At 35.5% G+C, this 27,152-nt stretch overlaps 1 protein-coding gene across 1 annotated transcript in view; it reads right to left on the bottom strand.

The window, feature by feature from the left end:
- The window catches only part of DACH2 (dachshund family transcription factor 2), a 164,132-nt gene that overhangs the window by 70,573 nt on the left and 66,407 nt on the right, over window positions 1-27,152 (bottom strand). Inside the window, exons 3-4 of the mRNA XM_026061264.1 lie at window positions 5,853-6,008; window positions 2,592-2,764 (exon numbers count right to left, since the gene is read on the bottom strand). Of these exons, the coding sequence (XP_025917049.1) occupies window positions 2,592-2,764; window positions 5,853-6,008 (329 nt within the window). The remainder of the gene's footprint in view (window positions 1-2,591; window positions 2,765-5,852; window positions 6,009-27,152) is intronic.

Raw genomic sequence — 27,152 nt, 5'->3', positions numbered from 1 at the left:
AGCACTAAATGTTAACTTTGCTGATCATGCATATTTTGGTAGAACAGCTTACTTCTAAATGGCAAACGTGATATAAAAAGCATAATGACTTCACTGAAAACTTTTATAAAGCAGCCAATTCTCACACCTACAGAAAACAGGCCAAGTGGTATTTTAGTCATCAGAGTATGGAAATAGATAAACACTCAATATATTCAATTCATTTTTCCCATTTTAAGTAACCTCATAATGTCATAATTACACTATATCCAAAACAGTCTTTTTTTGTACTTATCACATGAACTTAAATACTGTTGTCATATAACAAAAATCATATTGTTGATGGATAACAACAGCAGCAACAGTTTTACATGTTTCCTTTTGTACAAGGATTTCATTTTAATTGATAGTCATTCAGAACTAGATGATTGTACATATGGGAAGGAAAGGACAAAAGAAGCCTCACACTATAATAAAATTAATATACAGTTTCAGCACTCAGAACAAATAAGAGAAAGATACAGCATCACTTGCCAGGTGAGAGTAATAGAGCACTGGATGCATGCTGCACCTCTGTCGCATTAGCTACTGCTGTATTTTCCTCTAGATCATAATTCCCACTAGAATGCTGGCAAAACCTACTGTTGCTGTGGAGATATTACATACGCTCTATTGCAGGTGCTGGAAAAAGCTTAACTAACATCAGCAAGAGCCTGCCAAAGAGCATGCTTTAAATGTAACTGCTTGCAAAAACTCTAAGATATATTACAAACAACTAGCATGATTTACAAGTATATATTTAATCTTCATTTAGACATACTGATAGCACTTAAATTATAATCGAATGTTATGAAGTTATTTGCCGCTACAAATATTCTTATCTTGTATTTAAGTTACGGTTTTCTCAAGAGGTCTCTGGAGCAGCTAAAGAAAAGGTTACTAAATGAAACTAATGGAACCTCAATTAATTTCTAACAATTCTGTGTCTTGTATTAACCGTTGGGCAGTTAGACATCAGAGACACCAGATGTTTCCACCACCTATTCAACAACTGTGCAGACACACTGATGAGAAGTTTTTAAAGACTTATACCCTAAATAGTCACTAACTGGGAAAAAAAACTCAAAAAGCTGCTTTTACCAACCTCCCAGAATCAAATAACAACAATATGTAAACAAAATCAAAGTATTAAGAACAACATTTGCCCTGATTTGGAAGCAGACTATCAGTAAAAAAGAAAATCGACAGGAGGCAAGTTTGGAGATGCTCAGGGCCAGGAAAATGATCACAAGAAAACTGAAGATCTGAAGACCTCTAGAACCTCAGCAACAAAGAGATATTTTATTTTGTGCTACTGTAACTGGATGAAACAGATTTGCTTGCTTCCTTGAAAATATGTTGATATTAGTAAACAGGAGTATGAATAATAAATACATGGTTGTGAACTATTATCTTCTTTCCCTGCTTGGTGTAGAAACAAATTTTTCTGCTGTGGCAGGTTGCAACAATAAAAAGTACAATGTAATCCTGACTAATTTATTCTCACAATCTCTCTGCAATATTAAGCTGTGCATCAGTAACTTTCCCTATGATAAAATAAAGATATTTTACCATTAAGATGTTTTATAATAAAGATAGAAGAGATTCAGTTCCGCAAATCAATGAAAGTCATGGGAATAAAACAACTCAGAACTTTTGAATTCCAGAATGAYAGGGATGAATTAGTGTATATGAACAAAGTCAAAATAAAAAGACATGTACTTTCCCAGATAGTTCTATTTACATAGAACTCCTATATTTAAAAACATACAGGAAAATGAACTAAAATAATTATCTTACAACGGTGACAAAATTCTGTTTTGCCAACAAGAAACATGCAGGTGGTGTGGATATATACACATAAGTTAGATTGATAAAACTTTTAATTTTTGCTCAAAACAATAGGGCAGATAGTGCTTTAGAGAATCCCACAGTATCCATCCTTCACATGCAGTATCCCTAATCTCTTTCCACTTCAAAAATTTCTTGTCTCAACATGTTTTAAGTATGTGACAGGACTTCAGCTCTCAACAAAGGTACGAAATTTTCTTAGCAAAGTATTAGCAAGGGAATATCAGAAGCCTTTTGAAAGTCTAAACACATTTTATCCATYCAGAAAGAAATGTAGGCATGGCTACTGCATACTATAATCAATAAGGTACTTTTAATGATTTTCTCAGCTATTATCCTATTCTAGAAGGGTACCACACTAGAGTTCCTGGTATCTTCTATAGCATTTTCTTTTAAGTATAACATTAAAGTTTGATTTTAAACAGCATTTTAGAATAGCTTTTGATCTTTAACAGATTTAGAACTGCTTATTCCCCTTGCATCTAGTGAGTGTTAATATGTTTTTAATTAAATTACACATTTGTAGATATAGCAGAGCATCTTACTTCTTTAACTTGACTGTTCTTATATGCTCTTATCTGCTCAAACAGAAACAGCAGACTAGGTGTGCTAAAAGGAGTATAAGCCCATAGCCTTGTATGTTCCCCAAAAGATCACCGTGAAGGTTTTTCTTAGCCACAAAAGAATATTTTTTTCTAAGTTTCATGTAAGTCCACTCTTACCTTTATAACAGAGGCGCCTGCCCTGGAAAGAGGACTGTGCATTTGGGCTGCTGCAGCCATGTTAGCTATCGTATTGAGGTGGTTCATCTGATTCATTGCCATTGCGACCGAAGCGGGAGGTAGGCTGACGGGAAGCAGAGGGTGCGGCATCATCATAAACGGCAGATCTATCCCTAAAAGAGAGCACAGGCAGGTTAAATGTGTCAATCCCTCATTTTAAAATCCAACTCCTAAATTTTTAGAGACCACATTGACTTCCAAACTCATCATTATTATGTGTTAATAATTTAAAARTTATATAGGGAATAACTGCCTTTGCATTCCAGAAAAGGCTATATAGCTTATATTGGTGAAAAAACATACAGCTGTAAAGTAACAAACAATATTAACAAAACAAATATACAACAGTGCACAAGTTCAGTGATCTCTATATCAGTAGCTTTAAAATAAAAATCACAAAGCATGCAGATATTTGTGAAGATATTTTCAAAAAGATCAAAAGAATATTAATTAATAATTTTATTTGCCAATATACTCTTACTAAGTGCTTTTACCATTATTAATTCACACACACAGCAATATGACACTAGATTCTGAAATTTGATTTTTGTATTTTGACTATTCCTTGAACATAGGAAGCTGTGGATTGGATTATACAGTACTAGCGTCATATCATACAGTCTGTGAATTGGAATATGGAATGAGAACTCACAATTCCAGATTAGATTTTCATTTCCAAAAACACCATCTCAAATTGTCACTTACTATGTATATAAATCAATTTAAGAATATATGAACTGCATTTGCACCCGCATGCAGATCCTGACATTGCCAGAATGGTGCTGTTACTGTTAGCGAGAATCGGATTCCAGCACGTGTATAACTTGTCATATTTACTAATGACTACAATACAAAGCAAGACAAATAAACCAATCCACATAGAAACCACTTCAGGTGTTTGCATTTAAGAATTCTTTAGAGAGTCTACTTGAAGATATCTACCTTTGGGCATCCAAAATTATTTTTTCAGCAAAAACAGAACTCATTCTGCCAGTCAAAATGCCTTGTAATTCTTCTAAATGAAATTTAGATTAGAAATTCTCACCACAAACCTGAGGTGCAAGTGGTAAATAGCATAATTATATAGCCAGTCATAACTATGCGCTATGCACATTAATTATTTCTAAATTTTTTTTTTTTTTTTACTTTTGGCTCTATCTTAATCACTATAAATCGGAGAGTCAGTCACCATTTTTCTATATGATAGAACCGACAAAAAATATCATTGACTGATACAGTTTATTTTATTCCAATATAATTTATTGATTAAACAGATATAAAAAGCACCATTGCGGCCACCACAAAAGGCATGATTGAATATACTCTGAGCTTCCACACTACTTCTGTTTAGCTTGAGTATATTACAATCAACTACTGTGATGTCTTATTTTGCTTATAGGATGATGCCAATATAAATTATGATAGGTAATAAACAAAGCCCACATACCTCTCCCTTCCCTTTAAACCACACTAACACTCCTCTTCGGCGCTTACATACAAGAGCCTTTGTTCCCCTGCATAGCTCCCTGCACAGCCCAATAATCCCTCCTCATACTCCATAGAGTTCCAAAACTCCCAGACACCATCTGTCCACACGGAGTTGTATGTCTACTTAAAGTCCAATTGACATGCAAACTAAATGCAAACTACAAACAGAATTTAACAGCACATCACCAGTTTTAAGACACAATCCGTCAAACATTTCAGAGGACTATGAAGAAAATATATCTTACACTTGCAAATCATCGGACATAATGTCTGACATTCAATAAACCCTTTAATAGCCTATAGACATTTGCCTAGTACAAAATCTACTGGAAAATATCCTGAAAGTTTTCTTGAACAACAGAGAACACAATACCCCTATATGTAAGACATGTACCGATACCAAATTATGTAAGAATATAAAAATCAAAGAACAAACTACAGTGAATATGAGTCTTATAAGCAGGTGACTGTTAATCACTGGCTCTTAAACAGATGCCAGAAATGCTCAGGCCCCTACCTTCCCATGAACAACGCAAACACATATTGTAGGAGTCATTCCAATAGCCCTGATTTCTTCAAGTCTGGGGCCCTGCATAGGTAGCAAGAAAGTATCTGCCCCTAAAACTTTATAGAGGAACCAGAAGTGTCATCATCTGGTAAAACTAACACCAAAAAACAACTTCCAAAACTTCAAGGATGAAGAACTTTTAAACAAATAACATGGATTCAAAAATAGTGTGACTTTTTTCATTCTTCATCCACCATCATCTTTTAGAATTAATTTTACTCCTCACTAATTTTTAAGTATTAATTCATTTTTGTAGTATCCTGAACATCTTTTTTGGAATAACTTTCCCTTCTTTCCCCCTTTGGGTACTGAGAGAGGGAACTCCTGACTCCCTCTCTCACTTTCCAAAGGAAGGGAAGATGGGTTTGAAGGGACATCCAAACTTTAAGTGTGTCATTTCTGTTCCAGTTGCTGGGGGCAGCAGATGGCTTCGCATACAGCTGGCAGATACAAGGCAAAATAAAGCACAGGGATTGTTTCCACTTGCTTTTAACTAGCCATTTTGCTCTTTATTTGCCTATATTTATTTGGTAGTCAGCATTTTCATCTGTAAGGGAATTTTCTCTACCAGTTAAAATTTTAAGGAATTGTATGTTTTTGTCCTTCCATCCAGGCCATGGGAATGTGGACTGGGGACTGGCAGTCCCTACTGCAGGAATGGGTGGCCATTCAAAGGGAACTGGTGTATCCCCAGGACTGCTTGGACATGRTGCACAAGCACAATACACTGGGGGAGGACTGACCTCACATCCCGTTCATATCCCCTCCCTCCGGCAGGATTGAAAGGACGGACTGCAAGCCTGGCTCCCAAGCAGGGTCTGTGGGAGGGCCAAGATCCTCCTGCCACCCAGCTGCCCTTTCTGAGTGCTCAGGCCTGCACTGGGACACTTCCACAGACACATTGCGGCCTGATTAACCTCTGCTTGAAGCCATACTCTAATGGATGTGCACATTTCTTGGTCTCCATGCCTGGATCCACAACATTAGAGCTCTTCTGAGGCATGGGGCTTTACCTTTTTCCAGCACTTTACAGTATAACTCTTCATTTCTCAGTTAGCAACTAAAACTCATCAGAGCTCTTTTATCCTCCATAACCAAAAAGCCTAAGCATCTCCATGTAATGTTTTCTTCCACATGGTACATACTGTTGGTGAGCAGGTGATTCTGCTGGAGAGGACTGAGTGGATGGGCACTTCCAAGGCTTGATTGCCCTGACAGTGTGGGATGGCCAATGCTGTGCTGTGATCCTGTTGTAATGGGAGACTGAAGTTTCTCTTTATCCCAGGATGATTCACTCCCACCTGCAAAACAGGGTGTGAAGGGATTGTAAATGGCATATTCCTTTCTTAAAGACATTTTGCTTGGTTAGCAACAAGCTAATACTCTTTAACAAAGCTAAGAACCCAGCACAAAAAAGCACCTGAAACCTACACCTGAAAAAAAGTTAAAATCAGGCAAAAAGTATGATTAGAAACTTTCAGCATCACCTACCTTCATAACAATAGTTTCTGGAAACAGAAAAAGTTGAATGTTTAAGGATAAAATGATCCAAGTAAACATCAGTCATGATTAAGTACGGCAGAAAGGGAACCTTTGAGTTTCTGAGCCGCAGTCTCATGCTATCACAGGCAATCAAGCCATACAGTCCCTTCCACAAACTAGGCAGCTTCCATCTCAGAGCTACTCACATTTCTTACCTCTGTTAATCCTGCTGGAAGGCTGCTCCAGTATTYACTCCTCCAAAGTTTAGAGCTCTCCTAACTGCCAACTTAACATTACTACATGAACAGGTTATAACAATTTATTCTTCTGTTATGTTATCTTTGAGCTTAAGTAGCTTTTGCTTCTCTGCTCAGTTTGGTCCTGGTGCTGTTCAAAGTGAAAACCTTCACTTCGGTATGTTAAACAAGCCAGGCATTAGGTAAAACTCCAGGACAGGGCCTGGAAATTATTATTTTTCAGGAATTTAAATTTAGAATTCAGATATCTATTATGCACAGTAATTAGTGTCTAAAGAGAAACAACTAAGCGCTAATGTGTTTGGTCTAGAATATCTATCTGGTCTTCTGAAGAGACTGTTTTCTGCAACAATTTCATAGATTATAGTTTTAGTTAGTATTAAATATATACACATGAATAAAAACAAGTTCCTTTTAAACAGCAGTTAAGTAGACCATGATAGTGAATTCTGACATTAGACCTGGTCTGCAAAGCAAACAACCTTAAAAAAATTTCTGGAGCAAAAAGGTGTTCTAGATACACTCCTTTTCTCAGGTATGTCACACATTTTAAATTAGATTGCAGATTGTTATGAAAATGTGTAACTGCAGTATTGACACTGTTTTGAATTTATGAACAAGAATTTCAATTAGAAGAAGTAATAGGTTACTGTGATGCAGCAGATAGAGGCAGCAAGCAAAAAACATTTTAATTGAAGATGAAAGTAGCAGAAACATTCAACATTCTTTATGACAACACTTAGCTAACAAACAYGATTAATACTGCTAAATGCAAAAGTTTGAAAGATCAATGACTGAGAGAAAAGGAAATCACTCCATCATTTCAGCACTATGTCCAAGTATGAGTTACCTTCCTATAAAAGATTTGTAATTTGTAAAATGATGAGTAATACATTGACAAAGAAAGATACACTGAATTATGCCATATGATACAATATAACATGGCATAGCGTGGCAATTAGAAGCACTACTGTGGCTAAGTTTGTGCCAACACTTTTATTATAAATTTAATATACTGTATACTACTCTTTCAACATTTGACTGATACTTAATATTCAAGTTATTCACTATGACTATTGTGAAATACAGGTATTATTATTTGGTAATATATTTCTTAAGTTAAACCTATGATAAAATAACAATTTGCTGAGGAAACGTTTGGTATCCAATCTTTCCAAATGACTTTTATTTTTCTTCAGATGCTTTTTCAGTGAATTTGAATTTAACATTTACATTTTAAACCATTCTTTTCTGGAAAATATGCATCACATATGCCATGGCATAAATATTTTGCTTAGAAGCAGATTTTGTATGTGAGGTAACTTCACATATTCGGGCAGCAGCCATGAAAACTGCACAAGGTTTGTCACAGAGATCTTTGAAGGAAGAGAAAAAAACACACTCCTCATCAGAAAGTTTCACTCACCCTGTGGTCCTCTCCAACAATCTTCCAGTCCCAGGCACATAAAGGCTAAACTCCTATTTACTCATTACAAGTTACTCATATATTTATTTCTAGACATTTCTCATGGCTTTCCAAAAACCTCACTGATTTATCTATCAAATTTGTGTGGCCCCTAAGCTGTAATATCAGAGTGCCCTACCAGCTTTCTGCACTCAGTTTCACAACTGCTGTATGTTCTAGAGAAAGTACTAATATTCCTATTTTACAGATTGAGAATTGCACTGTTAAGAAAACTGACTTGCCTAAGGTCATACAGGAAACCTGCAATGGAACAGGAAACTGAATCTAAGTTATATCTTATAGTCCAAATCGCTGGACTAGTTTTCCTTACAAATGCAGACAATAATAACTTTTTGCCCTGCAAATTCCACCCATAAATCTGTTCTTGTATTCAGTGTCAGCAACATAAGAATAAATTGCAACACACTTATCTCTACAGTCCATTCCTGTTCCCTATCACTTCTCCTTAGAGAAAGAAAAAAAAAATACTTCTGAGAGCATCCACGTATAACAAAAGTGCACGTTAAATGAAATGTATCACACAACCTGTACTGCGTATACTGTGTTATCTACAAGGTATACTGAAGACTATGTCATGCATCTGCATAGTGGGCAAATCACTGAAAAATAAAATAATAATTAGAACTACCTCTTACCTAGCACTGCTCAATAGTGAAGTGTTTTATAAGCGTAGTAAGATTAATTATCTCTAACTTACAAGGGGGAAAGTTGAGGTGCAGAATTATGAAGCCTTGTAGAGCTTGAGGACTAATGGTCAAACCTCAAGAGAGTCAGGTATCATGGGTCCTACTCTTGCACTGTATCCAACAGATACGTTCAATTCATCCTGCCCACAGTGAGGAGCAGAACAGAACTTCCTTTGCACAGCTAAAGACAACAGCTTTAAAAGAAAACTTGTATCCTTCCCTGTAGTTCTTATTTCCATATAGTATGAAAAAATTACAAATAAATTAACAGTAAGCCAGAACTATACTCACATTATAAGCAAAACATGTAAAATGCAAACTGTTGACAATATATTAAATTCTTTTAGTATCATGCATCTTTCAAAATTTTTCATTCATTTTTGTGCATATACATTTTCTTGCTTAATAACCCAATTGTGAGCACTGATATCAGCAAATACATATGTCAATTTGTATTTTCAAATTCTTTGTTACTGTAACAATTAGAAGTCAATAAAAGTCTATAAGATGCAAATAAAAAGTAAATCATCTTTAATATTTGAAATTGAGGTCTGGCTACAATTTTTCAGCAGATTTTTGTTGTCATTTTTTGTGCAAATATGTATCATCAATAAGGTAAAGGTGTCACTTTTCACAATACCAAGTAAACTTGATACTACATCCTGTCTTTGGTACCATAAGCTTACAGGTGAAAGTAAAAATGAAACTTTATGACATGAAACATGCAACCTGTGATAGGGAAATAAATTTATATGAGGCAGGAAAGTTGGATTTTTTTCTCTCATTATATTCAAAAAGTTTGGTATTTGAAAAATCTTACACTAGGAAAAACTGATTTCTTTGTCCCTATTAAGCTCATGAAAGCTCTCATTGTTTATAAGACAGTACATAAGGAGTCTAAAATTAAACAATGATCCATATTACTGTATAGAGAAAGAAGGACTTCAAGCAATGTCTCTTAGGGTATGTATGAAGCAAGAGGGAAGAGAGGGAAAAATATATGAAAAAGAAAGCCAACACACAACACTGAAAGGAAAATCAGACAACAGAAAACAGCATTGCGACTTAGGTTGTCTTTGTGCATGAAGGGAAATAAAACTTTTTACTTATTTTAAATGAGAAAGAGGATTTCATTTAAAAACATTAATAGGTTGATTTGTAAGTGTCATTAGAATATTTTTAAAGTCCTCAGAAGTATGTTGATATGTCAAAATGCCAATACATCACTTACATACTTTATGAAAAGCTTTACATTTAACACTATCACCCACTACCCATATGACCTTCTCTCCAACAGATAAAACTAAAGGACAAAAAGGTAATTCTTCCTTATCTTGTTTGCATTCTAGTCGATCTTGTCCTAGAACAGATTGTACTCAGCACTAAAAAGGGCAAGAGAGACAAGAACTCCGTCTTCAAGAGCTGTCGAAGCTTGTCCCAGTCTCAGGCCCCTACACAGAAGAAAGCGCAGGGACTGCTGTTTCCTTAAACATAGCAACTCTAAAGCCGGGAGAAAAAGGCAGCGATATTAGCTGTGCAGCCATCTTAAAGAATGTGTGGCTACCCTGTAGAAGCAGATAAAAAAAGTCTGACCTGCTTCACCTACACTGCCACACAGGAAAGGTGTGCTGCACAATCCTTATTATTACTTTCAGATTTGCAACTAAATGCACCATATGGATGAAAAAGGCCTTCGGATTGTCTGCATTGTATGTGCCCATGTACAAAGAAATGTCGGGCAGGCTTCAAAGGGCACAGAGGAAGAGTGAAGCTAAATGGATTTGGTAAGAAAGAGTTATTTACAATATATTTAATAATTAAGGCCTGGCATTTAGCAGTCTTAACAGGTTATCTAAAAGAACTGATTTATCAGTGCATGAATTACACTTATGTTCAGCTAAGCAAAAGTAAAACTAATGCAACAAACCCCAGTCTATTCACTTCTAAATTACAATGCTGTGAGAAGTAAGCATTCCTGTAATACCATTTTACAGCCACATTCTGTGTGTCACTGTTACTGTCCTTTGTACAGGGAATTCAGATGAGTTCAGATGTAGATGGAATTAAATCACAGGTAGCACAAACAAATATGGGAAATCAGACTAAGCACTCACAGCTCTACGATACACTTGCAAGGTTATTTACAATCACGTTCAGGTATACAAGTAAAGAGCCTCTGTTTAAGTTTCATTTTGTTTAGCTGAAGAAAATGAAAGTGATAAGCTTGGCCTCATTTTTCTGAAAATGCTGCTCCTCACACATCTTTAGCTTTGGTAATTTTAAAACATACTATTAAAGCTAAATGTTTTTTTAATGGTCAGCCTCTCTGTGAATTCATGTTCATCAAGACAAATCTGAAAAACTTTTTTGGTGAAGATATATTTCTGAAGATTAAATTAGCGTCTTAGTTTTATGTATTGAAAGATCTCCAGAAAGTAATCAAAGTTCAATTTGGTGACAGTTTCTTTTCATTTGGTTTCAAATTCATTTTATCAGCTTTAAAACTGTATGGTCTACCTAAATGAAATCCACTCTGTCAGAGGTACCTTTGAATTGAACAACCACACTGTTTCAATCTGTGTCTGTCATTTTATTTTTTGTTGTGATACATTTCTGAAAAATTGAACTCAAATTGTTAAAAGCAATRCCATCTTTACTGTCCAATTTTATTCTAAAACTATTTTTAAACACATTTTTCATGCCATTGGGCATATTAAGCATAACATCAGCTGCAAAGAAAGTATTCAGCACATTCCTATTTCAGCACTGATAATTCCAAAGTATTTATCACCACTAAATTCTTTTATCAGTGTCCCTCACACACTGAAGTCCTATGAAATTCTGGGGACTATCTAGATCCCCACCATCCCTAAAAAAACTTGTCCACCAATTTTATTGGATGTTTACACTGGTGAGCAGTGCCCAACATAGAAGCAGGATGTGATTCTTGTATGCACTTTTTATCCTTTTCCAGATGTGTTAAAATTCTAAATCTGGTCTCCTGAATACATAATTTCAATAATACAAAATTACTGCAATATTGCAATCACTTATCTGCATCCCCATTTAGCCTCATGAAGCAGTGTTCATATTTTAATGAAATACCATGTTAGGCTTTATCATATGCAGTGCCTTACTGGATTTCAGCAGTTACCAACCCTACATAAAGGTATACACAGGTATTTAGCCCTCAAAGCACTGATATCCTTTATTTGTGATCTGATGGATAGAAAGGATTTTCCATGCATTTTGCAATAATTAAGTTTAAGAAAAGAACAAGGAATTGGTCAAGGAAGTAAGATTAGATTCTGTTGGAAGGATTCAAAGCCTCCTGTCAAAACCTTGCCAGAAAAAGTAGCATTGCTCATCAGTGCTATCTGGCCATCTCAGAACAACTGGAGACCTAACCCAGATACCAAATTTAAATGCTGATTATAAAGTGGCCGAGCCTTCTTCCTGCTCACTTTCTACCTGCCTCTATGCATACCCACCACATCTGTGTTACTTTGGGCAAGACACCAAATAATCTGACAAATCCATCACAAATTCTGGACATATGATCAAAATTTAGCCACAGCAAGTGCAATGCATACCTGATGCACTCAATTAACACTTTTGGCCTATCTGCCAGCATTCAGAGACCCAGCATTTTCAGGTGTCCCAGACAATTTGCTCTTACCAATATCCTAATCTCATCTTGATGTTGGGAAAGACAAACAGTCACAGTTTTGGGCCTCACAGAATATCCTCTATATGTTGAAAACACTTCAATCAACAACTTCTCGTCAACTCTCTTCATGGTATCAGAATTTGAATGTCCCAGGAAGAGAAGATCAGGCAGAAGAACAGGTTTTCAACAGTATCCTATGGAATGTCAGATCTCAACACCAATGAGAAGCCCAGTAGAGCCCATATATGTCTCAACAGTATATAATAATCTTCATGATATCAAAGGTAGCTGATAGCTTAAACAGTCTCATTACAGAAATATGGTTTTCATTCACCAACAGGAAAAGAACATATGCCAGTGTGGTAARCATCATTTTTAGTCTATATCCAGTTTGAAATCCAACTTGCCAATAATAAGAAATTCAGAAAGATCAATATATTATGTATTCCCTGCCTTAAAAGAAGCTTTTCCATAATCACGACCAAAAATAGAAATCTACATAGCAGTCAGCTTTTGGCTAGATTCACGGATCAATAAATAATTGTTTAGTCTGAACCAAGAGATGCTCCATAGACCTCCATCTACCTAAATCCTCTGAAAATGTCACTACTGACTGAAACTAGAGCAAAATTAGCATTCTCTGCAGATACTACTTTTTCCAGCACTGAAACCCACACTGGCCTAATCAAATTAATCTGATTCCTGGTAAACTGTCACTTTCTTGTCAGAAGAACATAAGACTGTTCTGGGTCATGCTTACGATCCATTTAGCCCAATATTCTGTCCCCAACAGAGGCAATAGAAGATGCTATTTATGGAGATCATGCAAGCCTGGCTGCTTTCTGTGGTTCCTTATTACACCTAAATTGCTTAAATTTTCTGATTTTAAAATAGGAATCAGATTTGTTTGTTTAGATCATRATTAAATGTTGGATAAATCAGTCCCCAAAAGAATGACATCCATCTGAAAAACTGAATGCAAGATTCGCAATGCATTTGAAGCTTTAATGCATTGATTTGTTTAGCTGCATTTACTCGGCTGTATCAACTTCTGGATTGTGCCCTACAAGAAAGCCATAAAAGTGTGTAGGATTAGATATTAAAACTGAAGAAATCCAGTGATGGCTTTACTGGGCTACTTCCAAAAACTTATCAAGTGGTTCAGCAGATGTAATTACTGCTTAGCCCTGCCAAAGCTTTGAAATGTGCCCATTAATTCAGCAATTCCCAATCTGTCCATCAGTCAGTCATACTTAAAAAATATGTCTGTCACAACTTAGGTGAAGTAATCTGTTGATAATTATACAATAAGATGTCATCTGAAATCTGAATATAATTTCTAAACTTTTTGAAAAGTCTTAATGACAGCAAAATCAAACTTTATTTCATAGCAAACAGGATACTGAAGATATCTGGGAATATGTCAGAATATTTAATGCCCATTGAATTAAGGAGAATAAACCAATTATTTCCAGAAAGATACTTTTAAAAAAGATAAAAGCAGAGATGTGGTATTTATTTAGGGATCTAAGCATCCTTTCCAAAACTATCAATTCTTTCCCTTTAAAAAAGACCAGAGAAAAAGAAATAAAAAGACAGTAAATATAATAGTTTTTAAAATTCCCAAATTATGATCCTGATTATAGCGCTAAAGCACCATACAAGAAGTCCCCCTTTTATTAGGTACTTTGCAAAGTAAGACTGTATCTACAGTAGGGTTCTTCAGCCAAAATAAATCTCACAATAATAATAGCAGGTGCTCAGTGTCAAAGACAGCGGTGGCAGTGTAAAACATGTTTGTTGTTTTTTTTATCACTGGGTCGTTCATCCCTTCTAATTACACATATAGAAATGCTGATGGCTACTAAAGTATGGCACAAAATTTTCTCTCCCCTTCCAACACCAGTGAAGAGGAACTATTGCCTGCAGCAACTAAACTTTTTCAGCAAAACAGCCTTCTGTAGACAACAGCCAGAAAATGGCCTTTCTCTCAAATAACTAATAACAAAAAATGGGAAAAAATTGTGGGAAACTTAAAGAGATTCAGGAAAAGTAAAGAAAACGCAATATGAACGAAGAAGCCTGATAAAAACAAAAAAAGGTATGGACTAGATCTTCAATTGCCTTGGAGTTCAAACTGGCAGTATCTTCATGTATACACAAATTAAAAACATACTTCAGTGGGTTTTATACGCCCATATTAGGAGAGGGACCAYGTTAGCCGATTGAAGTTATAACACCAAAGCACCCCATTAAAGTATACTTAAGCAAGCCAAAACATTATATTTATAGAAAGTTTGATACAAACTATTAAAAAAAATTCATAAAGATATGCTAACATTCAAAAACACTTGTCAAAATTAGCTACCTACACCCATTCTCCTCATTTCTTTTGCTGATTTGGTCACACATAAATATTAATTAAAACAAGTTGCTTCCTAGCTAGGAAGAAACATGACAAACCAGAAAAAAGCACAGACAATTAATAAATGAAATATTTGTCTCTGTTTAATTTGATATTTTACTATGTAATGATAAAATGCAGAAATAATAAACTTCTCATCTTTACATCAATAGTTAAATATTTATGCCTTCCTAACTGGAAATTAGTCACACTATTTCAGGAGGGAAGGCAATATAAAGATAGGAATAATGGTTCACAGAATGATTGCATAAAAACACAAGAATGGCCACAGTCCTTCTAGCCTGATGTCTGCAACAACAGCCAAATGCAATGCTTAAGGAAGAGAGTAAGTAGAGAGAAAGCCTACAGTGCCAATTTCCCAGAATACTCTCCAGCAATTTGTGCATTACGAACTTCCTGAAACAGGTATTCTTTGAATTTAATAACCTTTAAAGGATTTTTCTTCCATTAAATTTAACTGGTGTAAATTTTTCACGTCTACAATATCCTGTAGCAAAGAGTTCCACAGTTTAACTATGCACTGCATAAAGAGGTACCTCGTTACTTGGGGGTGGATGGTTAACCTGACATTTGCTGCCTTCCTTCAATGTCCTCTGGTTCTTACAGTGGATGAAATTAATGAAAAACAAATCCCTATTCTTTTTCTTCTATATAAAGTGTAGTTTTGTTCTTCGAATTAGGGAATTTAGAGTTAAAACCTACACATTCTGTTGGATCTACATCACTGTCAGAAGCATATGCAAACCCTTCCTTGCAAGGTATTAAAWGACCTCTATTCTCTATCACTCAAGGTCCCTCTGTATGAACCTCAGCAAATTTGAGCTAGTGGACAGATAACATACCTTCACACCTGTATTGGAAAACTGGGTCAGGGAGACTCCTGACAGCTTACAGAAAGTGGTTTTGACAAAGGAGGGCTTCCAAAAATCTGTATGTACCATTATTTCAACTGACACAATGTTGGCAAACTCAGAAGACAGAATAAGGTTTAAATGTTCAATACTACTTTGAAATGTAACACAGGATTATGGTTCATTCTTGCACAACTGATCCACTCCCTTGTGCACTCAGGATGATAACTGAGAACATTTTTAGTAATAAATGTGAGAGTCTATTACTGCTTACTTTTCTATAGAAAACTAACAATACTGTATGAGAACATGATATCTCTTCTGGTTTAAGACCATCAGCAAAGTAATCAACTGCTTTCTATGCAGGAGCAAAATCTTTCTTCAGAAACATGTGCATTTCACAGGYAGAAATAAAGTAAAAATTGGTCTATCATGTTTATATTACTGTTGATGATGCACAAGCCAGAAGTAAAACAGCTTAACTTTCAGATCTTGAACACAGGTTGCAGGGCTGGCTGCCAGAGAGAATAAAATACATACTTCCTTCTAAACTGAACAACAGCAATCAGCAGGCAAGGAACTAGAATTCAGTTTCTTGCGATGACAAACGATACCTTCAGTGATCACAAATCAAGCATCTCTGGTTTTTTTCTTAAGTTACTTAATATTTCCCCATAGTTGACAACTGAAACAACCACTGAGATGACATCCTGTATATTTTTAATGTGACTGTAACTAGCCAGACAGCCGAGTTTGATTTTCAGAGGCTCTGAGAACATCTGACATACACAGCAGATAGGTAATACTATGGTAGGAAACCAGATCATTCAAATTTCAACAATTTATCATTTACTAATTCTTTGAAATAATTCCCATGAACAGCACCAGTTACAGTTTGTAATCTTCTGAGTGAATTTGTAGTGACATAAATGAATTATGTATTTACTGTCTTTTCAAAAATTCTGAATACTGAAGAACTCTATGTAATATAAAGTATGCCTAGAAAGAATTAAATATAGTCTGTGGCACTTCATACTTACACATTTGGACAGTCTTCCAAACCCTGTCAACTTGAAACATCTACACAGAACTGAATGACATTGGAGATTTTATTAGAGAATGAGAGGCTGCAAAAGTGATGTCTAACTGTTAACATTTTATACTGAAGTTGAATGAAATTAGGAGCTCCCCAATGAGATTTACTGTCATAAGCCCAGTCTCCATGAAAGATCACTAAGTGTAGACACTTGCTCTTGTACAGCCCCAACAGTTGTGTCACTACGTGGAACATAGGCAAGGTATATACTAAAGATACACAGCTTTTTTGAATATCTGGCATTTGATTCCTTGCACTAAGTTATTACTGACTTCCAAAAAAATTTAGAGCTCTGCCAAAACCATAAGAGCTTGTGAGTAAACTTAATTCACATAAAAGGTCAGCAGTGAAATCCACAGTGTTTCACTTAATGTCAGTCTAAAAATAACAGGCAAAAAAAATCCTGAACTTTGTTAACAGCCAACTTCATACTTCTTTTATAACATGCTTTCATTTTTGCTTATAGGAATAGCTGAATATATATCTAATACAGCACTTGGACATCTTATACATTCAATGAATCTTTGATTTTCAAAATGTTTTTCTCATTTATCAAACCTACCCATTAGGCGCTCTCATTTAATCTCTAGTGCAGCTGTCCTCAATGAAATTCATGGGAGCTTTGTATTAACTTCTCTAAGGAGCAGGATTAAACCCCTATAAATGACCAACAGTTTCAAAGATAATGTATCTTAAAATTGTTACTGTGTAAAGAGATTTTAGCTTTTCAAATGAGTATGTCTTTCTGAAATATATAAAAGTGTAGATATGAACTATAATCAGCACAAACATTAAAATGTTGATATTAATGCTAAATAAAGTAAAAATATTTCTGAAGAAGAAAAGAGGCTAGAGGCTTTAGCAACAATGTATAATAGCACCACTGTGCTACTATACACAAAATGAACTTAACAAAGCTTCAGGTTTTGGACAGGATTTATTTCCGCTTGTGGTATAAGGATGCACCACCTTGATTATCATTTAAAAAAATATTGACAGCTTGCCTTCTCATACCAATGCCTAGTAACAAATTCCAAATGTTTTGTCACATTTCTTGTGAGCAATGCCATCTGCCAGAGGTGGCATTTCATGGCTGTTTACCCTGACTCCCTCCAAGAATTCATCTGCCACTATCTAATGCTGCCTGAATAAAGGGGATTAAGACTCCGATGCAACAGAGACTATTGATAATTTGGTATAATTGGGAAGAAATGAAGATAAATGAGGTTGAGGATGGAGAGGCAATTAGTTGAGCTGCCTGTACAGCTGTGTTCTCGGCCTAGCTCCCCTGGCCTTTTCTTTGGTGAGGTATGTGCAAATTAAACATAATGACAAATACACTCTTCCCAAAGCTCTTTAGGAAGCTTGAAGATATGATTTTCACTTCTGAGATTCTAGGCAGTTTTCAATGAAAAAAGTCATAGTCACTGTTGAGATTTTTAAAGAGCACTGCACTTTTTAGCGGAACACCTATGGTATAATAGCTATTATTTCAAACCACTGCTCTGCATTTGGCAATGAGATAGCACTGTTGCTGTTACTGTAGTTTTGATTGAAAGAATTAAGGCTTCTGCTTACCTTAATAAAACAGAGAGCTCTGACTCTTTGATACTGAAGTTTGCTTCTCATTCTGTAAATATCCTTTATCTGTGTAACTGGCCAAACTACAACACCAGAGCATGATCACCCTGAAATGCAGACTCTTTAAAGGCTAGCCCCAAATTTTGCAGCTGGACCTTCATTTTTTATATGTGTCGGTCTTTAAAAATACTGATCAAAATGCCTAATGTAACATGTCTACAATAAGCATTTTATACTGCAAAAGATCTTAAAAGCAACAGACTTCTAGTCAGGAATACAATAAGAAGATAACGATCTTAGCCAGATATGAGCCTCATTTATACACTATCTTGTTCAGGTAAGGCCATGTAATCAAACTTGTATACCTTGAAAGGTAGTTAAATCCAGAGTGAACATGATTAGAATACAAACCTCCAAATTAGAAGGCTCACAATTTATAGTTTAGGTTGCAGTTCTTTCACATTTACTGAGATAATTATATATTTTTACATATGTGTGTATATCTATCTAAAACACATAAAGTAAATGTACAAAAATACACTTACCACAAGAAATGCCACTSTCTGTTTCACATAAGATTCTACCATAGGTTTTCATAAATCACAAATAAAATAATGCAAGTGCCTTTAAGAAAGAAAAGTAATATTTACAGAGGCAGTTTTCGCTTACTGACATGTTTCCCTAATTATAGACCACATGTAAATTTTCCGATTTCATATATAAGTGGTTCCATCTGAATTAGTTCTTAGATGGGAGATTCTTCATATAAATTACACATTTGCCTGGGTTCGTATTATCTTCAACTATTTTTAAAAATAAATTCAGAGATTACTTGAAGAAATGTGATTATTAAAGACACAGTCAAGCTCCTATRCACTGAAGGGATTTTGATGAATTTGGTAAGAAAAAGAAGGTGAAAGTCCAAAAAGAACAACAATTTAATAGAGTTATTTCATAAACATTTCATAACAAACTTTCAACATAACTACTTTGTATTGTAAAATACAGTTCTTCAGTATATTCATAAAAAAACTGAAAACACTTGAATTTTTCTCTTTCCAAGTTCACAGAGCTTCTGCTTGGTGAACAACGTTTCCCTCCAACTGTTTGCATCAGCAAAAACTTCCTCAATCTCAACACTGCACTCTTGCCCACTATCTAGAGGTCAACCAACATTTCAGTTCAGCTTAATCTAACGTACTTTTTCATTTTGGATTAGATTTCTACAAAAGACTAAAAATAGTTGGCRCTTTATGAGGGAAACATGCCAGGAGAAAAGAAGAATATAAAAAGAAGTCTAACTTCAGTTTAAATCCACCTTGTTTTTTATTATTGAAGCTGAAAATTTGGCTGAGGTGATTGTTCCTTTATATATAAAACAAAGTTTTTAATATATAGCTCAGAACAGTCTTTTTATTAGTCTGCAATATTCAAATTGCATATATCGCACTTTCGGTCTTTTACCGAAACCCTCCTCTAATTAACATTGTAAATGAGCAAAATCATTTGTTGCTCATCTTCTGGCTTGATACTTTGTCAAAGTATTCCAAGTTAATCTTTAATCTTGGGATTGGTCATGTACAGTGCACACATTAAAAAAGTCACATTGAGCAAAGCCTTGGCTTTCCACTGGGAACAAAAGGGACACATCCTGGTTGGAGGGAAGGCAGGAGCTCTTTCTGCCTCTGCCTGGCTTCCCCGCACCTGCACCACAGCTGCACACACTTACCGACATTCATGCTGGCAGCCTCCATCTCCCGGGATCGCAAAGGGTTGAGTGCTCTCAAACAAAGCAAAAATACAAATCTCTGTGGGTGCTCCTGAAGTGTGTCGACATTGCTGTAGTCAACAGTGCCCAGTCCAGCACTCAGGCCTTTTATTTTATTTTACATCTGAGACAATCAGCGCAAGACTTGCCTCCTATCTTTACACCTGGACATGCCCCTTGTCTTTCACCCACAGCTACGGCAGTAGGTGCAGCGAGAAGCACAGCTGCTGGCTGAAGACTCTGCACACAGAGTGGTGTAAACACAGTCTAAGGAGTGACCTGCTTAAGCACAAGCAAAAGTCGGAAGAGGATCAAAATTGTTCCCTAGCATCATTAGACTGTGGGACAGAGAAAGGATGACACTTCTGATTACACTTCCACAACCTAATGGAGAGTAAAAGGCAGTTTCTCACTGAGCAGGCTAGAAAGCAAAGGAAAAGCAGATGGTAAAACAGAAATAAACAGATGAAAATTTTACACTGTTGAATAGGACAGAGAGAACTGGAAATGAAATATTTATTTTCTTTTATCTTCCTCTTTGTTCTCTCATTTCTATGTTAAAACATTTTTATAAGTCCATCTTTTTCCTTCATTTCATATTCCCCTTCCTCAAAGATGGATGCTCACTCTCTTTAAATCAAAATCCTGTTCCAAAATCATAAAATGTGAAAGACTTGCAGTGACTTCAAGGGATTAGGTGAGGCCCTTATTGAGGAAAATACTTTGTGTTTTTACAGAATCCCCTCTTACTGCTTTTCAAATGCCTGAGTGATAGCAGCTACATTACAGGGCTAACCATGAAATCTCCTCCTCTTAGATCTAAAACTCAGACATGTCCAATTTAAGTATAAGAGTAAGTATAAAATAAACAACAAAATTTTTTGACTGCTAGAGGTTTTTCTATTTATTTGTACACTACTTTTAAATGATTGCTCCTTTTTCTGTTTCATAATGGTACTCTACAGCAATATTACATAAGATTTTTAAAGCTAAATAACTACATTATGATAAAGATAACTACGATTTCTCAAAAGTGAACCTGAAAAACAAAAAGAAATAACTGAAAAAGTATTTCTGCAACTAATATTTTACTCAGCTTCCCAAAATGCTATCACAAATATTCAGTTGCTGCACTTCAGCTTTTTGAAAATGGTGTTGGAATTGTATACATCTGAAAAATGAAACGTAGGAAATAGCTGGTAATGCTGTTAAAGGACAATCTAAAAACCACAGAAAGTTCCTAATGGAAAAAACATTTTTTCTGAATAAATGCTGCCCCAATCTATGAAAGTGACCCGAGGAGATGTGATCTGTGGCTTACTCTGGTATTTACAGAAAGGAACTAACAGATAGCTATAACTGATTGTCTAGGATAACAGCCATGGATTGCAGCAGATCTTTAGCGCTCCAAGGTATTATGTGCTGGGAACAACAATATCGAAAGGTTCCTCTCTCCAGCACTACTAGTGTCAAGGTTAATGAGCTAAAACTTGTTAAATTGATATTACCAAACTAATGACTCTTTTACAGTACACTGCATGGGTTTTAACAGACAGGCTAATGTGGAATATAGCTAGTCTTAACTGAATTAGAAGTTATTCTATGTATACAATTAAGACAACTAAAAATGGAGGTGCTGTAGGGTAACTGTCTCCACTTCCAGATTTATCTAGTCCACACTACTGTCACACACCTCATGTGCTGCCACATGTATATTTAACATTTCAAATTCAATCACTGAATTCAGAACACAAACTCCTGCAAAACATATGGAGGAGAGGAAATATTAGGATCTGCAAAGATTGTGACTTTTGTTAAAGTTGGGAGTTTTAGTTTACAATTTCTATTGAGTATCAGTAACCGTTATAAAACCCTCATTAAACTTGAGCCCCATAAATTCCCTCTTTACTGATTCACATTAGTGAGAAATTTAAACAACATGATGATTATGCAAAAGATATGCACAGCAGCAGAAAGAGGGGAAATGACCTTTTCCCATACTGCTGTGAGCCATTCGATAGCTAAGACCAGCTGCAGGAGAGCAAAGCAACATGCTCTTGCTGCCATGGTATCTTCTCCCATCAGTACAGCTCTTCTGCTGGTCAGTGGAAATGTATGGCTTTCCACCAGTTGCGAATGCTTGTGCTGCCTGCTGGAGGAGTTTCAGCTCGCTGGGGAATTTTCTAAATTTTATTTGTGGTGCAGGGGAGGACGCTGGAGATAAGAATCTTTTTGAAAAGTAAAGAGACCAGCTTCAGTGAAAATTCTAGGAGAAAACTGTAAAAAGTAGGTTAGGGCACAATGGATCTTCAATTTTAAACTGAACTTTTAAATTGGAAATTATTTAAATAATATGAACAGGGGAATACATTATTTAAAAATATTTTTACAAAGAACACACAATATATTAAGACAGGAGAAATAAATGCCTGTATCCACATCCAAAATAGATGAACAAACAGCAGGAAAAAAAAGATATTTAATGAATCATATTAAAAGGGAAGGAGCTTATGAAAAATAAATGGCATTTGTAGATGATTAAATTTTGAAGGCGAGATGTTGTATAACTGCACCAACCATTTATTTCAGTGCCACAACTGCATCCAATACATAAAATACTTTTTTAATCCAAACTGAAGATTCAAGGCTACCTGATTTTCCATTTATGTAGTACAGAGGCAGGATTTAGGCTATAATTATTCAAGGCAGTTTCAAAGAATGAAGAGTGGTTAGTAAGTTGGCTAGAAAAATGAGTATCAGTTGCCAGCAACAGGACAAAGTAAATATTTCTCCTACAAACATCGAATCATAGAATTTAAATTCATAGAGGCTCATTAGAGATTAACCTCCTAAATATCAGATGCCTACGAGTTTTGCCCAAATGTCCCTCTGTTTAGATAATACTTTCCTATTAAAGTTCAATCTTCCACTAATACAGAAATGTTATTTAACATACAGTCTATATCCAGCTACACTTGCTATTTATAAAATAAATAAAAAATCTTACTCTTCCTAGCTGTTTTAGTATTTTCTAAAGGACTTGTCCCCTTGGATCTAGGATTTTCCAAAAAAAAAAAAAAAAGGAATAAACCTGGATTCAAATTCCAAAATATATCTACTTTGTCAAAATCAAGAATAAGAATACAAGAGCTGCTGCAAATGAGGGAGAATATTTCTCAGGGATGAAATGCCAAAACCCCCCTCATGTCAAATTCTTAGAGACAATCAATCAGAAGACAGGTCCATGGGAAAAGTCTACCCTGTCAGACACTTCCTCCTACTACCTTTCCAATTTCTATTTAAAATACTAGAAAATGAATAAACACAACTTAACTAATATTATCTGTCTTATAGGGAAAGGGGAAAATGCAGTCTGTCGTGTCCCATAATATTAATAACTGAATTTACAGATATCATACAGGTATTCTGGAAGTTTCACAGATCCCAAAGAAGATTTTTGTCTCCATCCTTATAGTAGTCTAAGTRTCTCCTTAAAAAGAAGAATCTATTTGCATTTTTTATATTATACAGTTGCAGAACAGACACAACAAGACCTTTGATTTTCTAGGTTTTAAATATCAATGCATGTCTGATCTTAAAGGCAAGTTCAACATTTATGTCTTGTCTTGGTGATAAAGTTCATGAATATGTAATGAGAGCAGAACAACTCTGCTACTGATTAAATGTCAAAAAAGGTTTTATTGTTAAATTTACTGTAAATACAGAAGATATACAACAAAGAACATTAATAGCAGATAGCTCTCTACAGTTAAAAAATGCACATGATCTGAACAGGAAATGTTGATTTTCACAGTTTCAACTATCAATTTTAATTAATTTTCAGTTGACCTGTAAATACAGTATGAACTATAAAATGGCCAAATTCTTTTGAATGAAATGATTCACATTCAGTGGCAGATGTTAGYATGTTAGGCTTGATATAGTAAACATACATTGCAGAATTCATCTATCTATCCAAAACTCTGGATCTTTATGAAAATTTATCTAAACCTTTGTGGACATTAAAAAGTGATATAATGTGAAAATGTTCAGCTACAACATGAAAATTCAGTCAGGACAGATGAAAAAGCAGAAATAGCCACCCTCACAGATTTGGATGGGGTTGACTGCTTATGTAGCTCTCCTGCAAAAAAGAGATCTGGTGGTAGACTGCAGGTGAATAYAGGTCAGTAGTATCATGCTTTCAGGAAGTGTTCAGAAAGTGAGAGTTGCACRTGTATATACAGGATAGCTCTATGTGCAACTTGGAGAAACTCTTTGCCCTAGCCTGTTCCACATGGCTCTGCAGAGCACAGGGATGGCCTTGGCTGAAGGACAGTGCCCACTTTGGGAAACCTGAATTCCATAAGGATATGAATCACGTGGAGAAAGGCAGAGAGCAGTGAGAAATCCCCAGAGAACTAGAAAATCAAGAATATGAGGAAAGTCCAAAACAGCAGGTTTATTTAATGTAGAGAAGGGAAGAGAGATAGGAGACTCACTAATAGTCTTCACTAGGTAAAAGACAAGTTCAGTAAAAAAGGGGTAACAAACTGGTCTCCATACCTACAGCGGACTGAASAAGAAGCAATAAGGACCAGACTGTAGCACGGAAAATTTAGGTTAAACATTAGAAAAATGGCCATGATTGGTAAGCCTATGAAGTTTCTAAAATTAAGCTGGACAACCATCTGTCAGAAATGATGTTGGCAGGATTTGTGCTTCACACAGAGCGTGGACAAGGGAACAAGTGTGAAAGTCTTGTTCTTCTATGGTTTCAGACACTACAAACTGCAGTTCAGAGACCTGATCCAGAAGTAGTGTCAAACTGCAGGTAAACTGGCCTGTTCTGTTCCACATTGCCACAGCTAAACTACATCTACTATCTGAACTAGATCTTATACACCGCAATAAAACAGACTACATCACGTGATACAACCTAGGATGTTCGTAGATCGTTATCCTATGTTATGGTCTTAAACTACAAGACTGGTTCACGAAAAGCCCCTAGCTGTTCCTCTCTTCAAAAACATCATAGTTTGAGAAAATATGTCTATTCTGAAACACTGTTAGGTGCATCCTTACTGTGTTTCCCAAGTTGAAACTCGTATCTAGAAAACAAATACACAAGCTGGCCACCCTAAAATACATAGTAATTACTAAAAGCACCAGATAAAATAGTGTCAGTTACATTTCCAAGATAATAAATACCTTCTTAAGACTACATTCACAATGTAGTAAAAATCCTTGGCTTTTTCCCTTTAGATTACGAACAAACAGTAGTTTCAAGCATGTGGTACCAACAGAATTTTCTTCTCCATAGCTTTACTAACTAATTGGACAAGGCTTTAGTATTTTCTAATGATCTTATTAGTATAAATTAAGTTTTTAAGAAATTAAGAATAAGAATTTAATTTGAGAAAAAGGTGTTGCAGTATCAGAAATTAAAGATATCTAACACACTTTCCCTTTCCTCATAAAGGTACATTTACTCTTCGCCAAAGACAACATCGCTTTTCATTTGTAACTGTAACTAGAACTGATCTGATAAATTGCTGCTGCTTGTGTACAGCTAGGGTTTTTTTAAAAAAGGAGCTAAAAACATAGACTACCCACCTGTATCTATTTTTAATTTGGTAATGAGTGTACTTGTTAAAATTCTACCAAAATGTCACTCACAGTTTTGGATTCCAGCTTTTTTAAAACAGAATATAGAGCAGAAAGCATAACCTATTATGCAAAACTGTCATATGCTTACTTTTAAAATCACAGAAATAAATGCGTAAACCTGATTCTCTTATGGATCAAGACCCTAATAAAAGAAAACAAAACTCAAATATAATTATTCAAGACAGCCAAGGTATCCTGTAAAAATTAATAAGGCTTTGGATCTTTTTATGTCCTATTTACCCATACAGTTCATACTCCAGAACTAAGAAATATCTCTTACTCTGTGGGTGCAAGTAAGGCAGAATTACTTGAGACCACTATCACTTCTGCCTCATCAAATTCACAAATCAGCTAGACATTTAAACAGCACCAACTGTTGCAAGTAAAACTGCTACTGAATTTCAGTGGCAAAAATGTCAGTTTAGGGCACTCTGCAAAAATCTAGTACTGAATCCTTAACAAACACACACTTTTTAAATATTCTTTGGATTAATACTACTACTTCCAAATAATCATATTACAAACATTTCTTACCACAAACATAAATTAACTGTATGTTAGGGGACTTTTTTTCAATCTGATTAAAATTGTAATTCATGAGACTCCTGCTGCTGGCAGCTGTATCACTATCATTGACATCCTTTGGGGCACTCTCAGCATGTGGCCTGCATCAAAGGTAATATTCTAGTTTTCACAGTAACTTAGATATGCCTTAACAAGAACAAGAATGTTCTAAACTTTAAAATGTAATTAAAATATTAAAGTGTTTTTTAATTGTTAAAATGTCATTAATGTGAGACTGAAGTTGACTCACTAGTATTAATAAAGGCAATTATCATCAACACTCGCTTTTCCTTATTTATATACTTACTAGCTTTTCCTTTTTCTTTACTTGCTGGAACTGGAAATTAAAAATGCACTAGTTAAGCATGCTAATACAGCATAGTATTCAAACAAATATGTTACACTGCGTTAAATTATAGGTGGACAAGATTTTTTTGAAACTTGATRCATACAAGGACCTCAAAAAAAAAAAGATATATGTGATGTATGGTACTTGACTTTTCTTGCTCTTTGGTAGCACTACAGAAAATTTGTGAATCCCTGAGGAGAAACGGGCATACTTCTTGGCATTTTTTGCATCCATAATTACCAGAGTTCAGCTATCATCAATTGATGGTTCAAGGTCCCAGTTCCAGTTTTGCATTTATCCAACAATGGTCTAACATAAAAGGCAAAATAATTTCAGAGAGGTAGATCTGGAACCACACATTTTCCTCCCCTTTCCTGCTGAGCACCACGACCAGAAGGCTAGAGTGAAGGGGGGAAATGCCTGCCTTCTCGCCCTTCCTTCGCCCGCCTGCAGAGAGAGCAGCTCCCCCTCCTGGGAGCAGTACTGGGCTGGGCAGTACTCATCATAATGCCCATCGTTTAGCAGTCGTAGGAGTCTGCTAAAATGTCTAAACTGGAATG

Source organism: Apteryx rowi, unplaced genomic scaffold (genome assembly GCF_003343035.1).
Source record: "Apteryx rowi isolate R43461 unplaced genomic scaffold, aptRow1 scaffold_179, whole genome shotgun sequence".
Lineage (NCBI taxonomy): Eukaryota > Metazoa > Chordata > Aves > Apterygiformes > Apterygidae > Apteryx > Apteryx rowi.
Note: the sequence above shows the minus strand (reverse complement) of the source record. Positions and strands in the feature narration are given on the sequence as shown.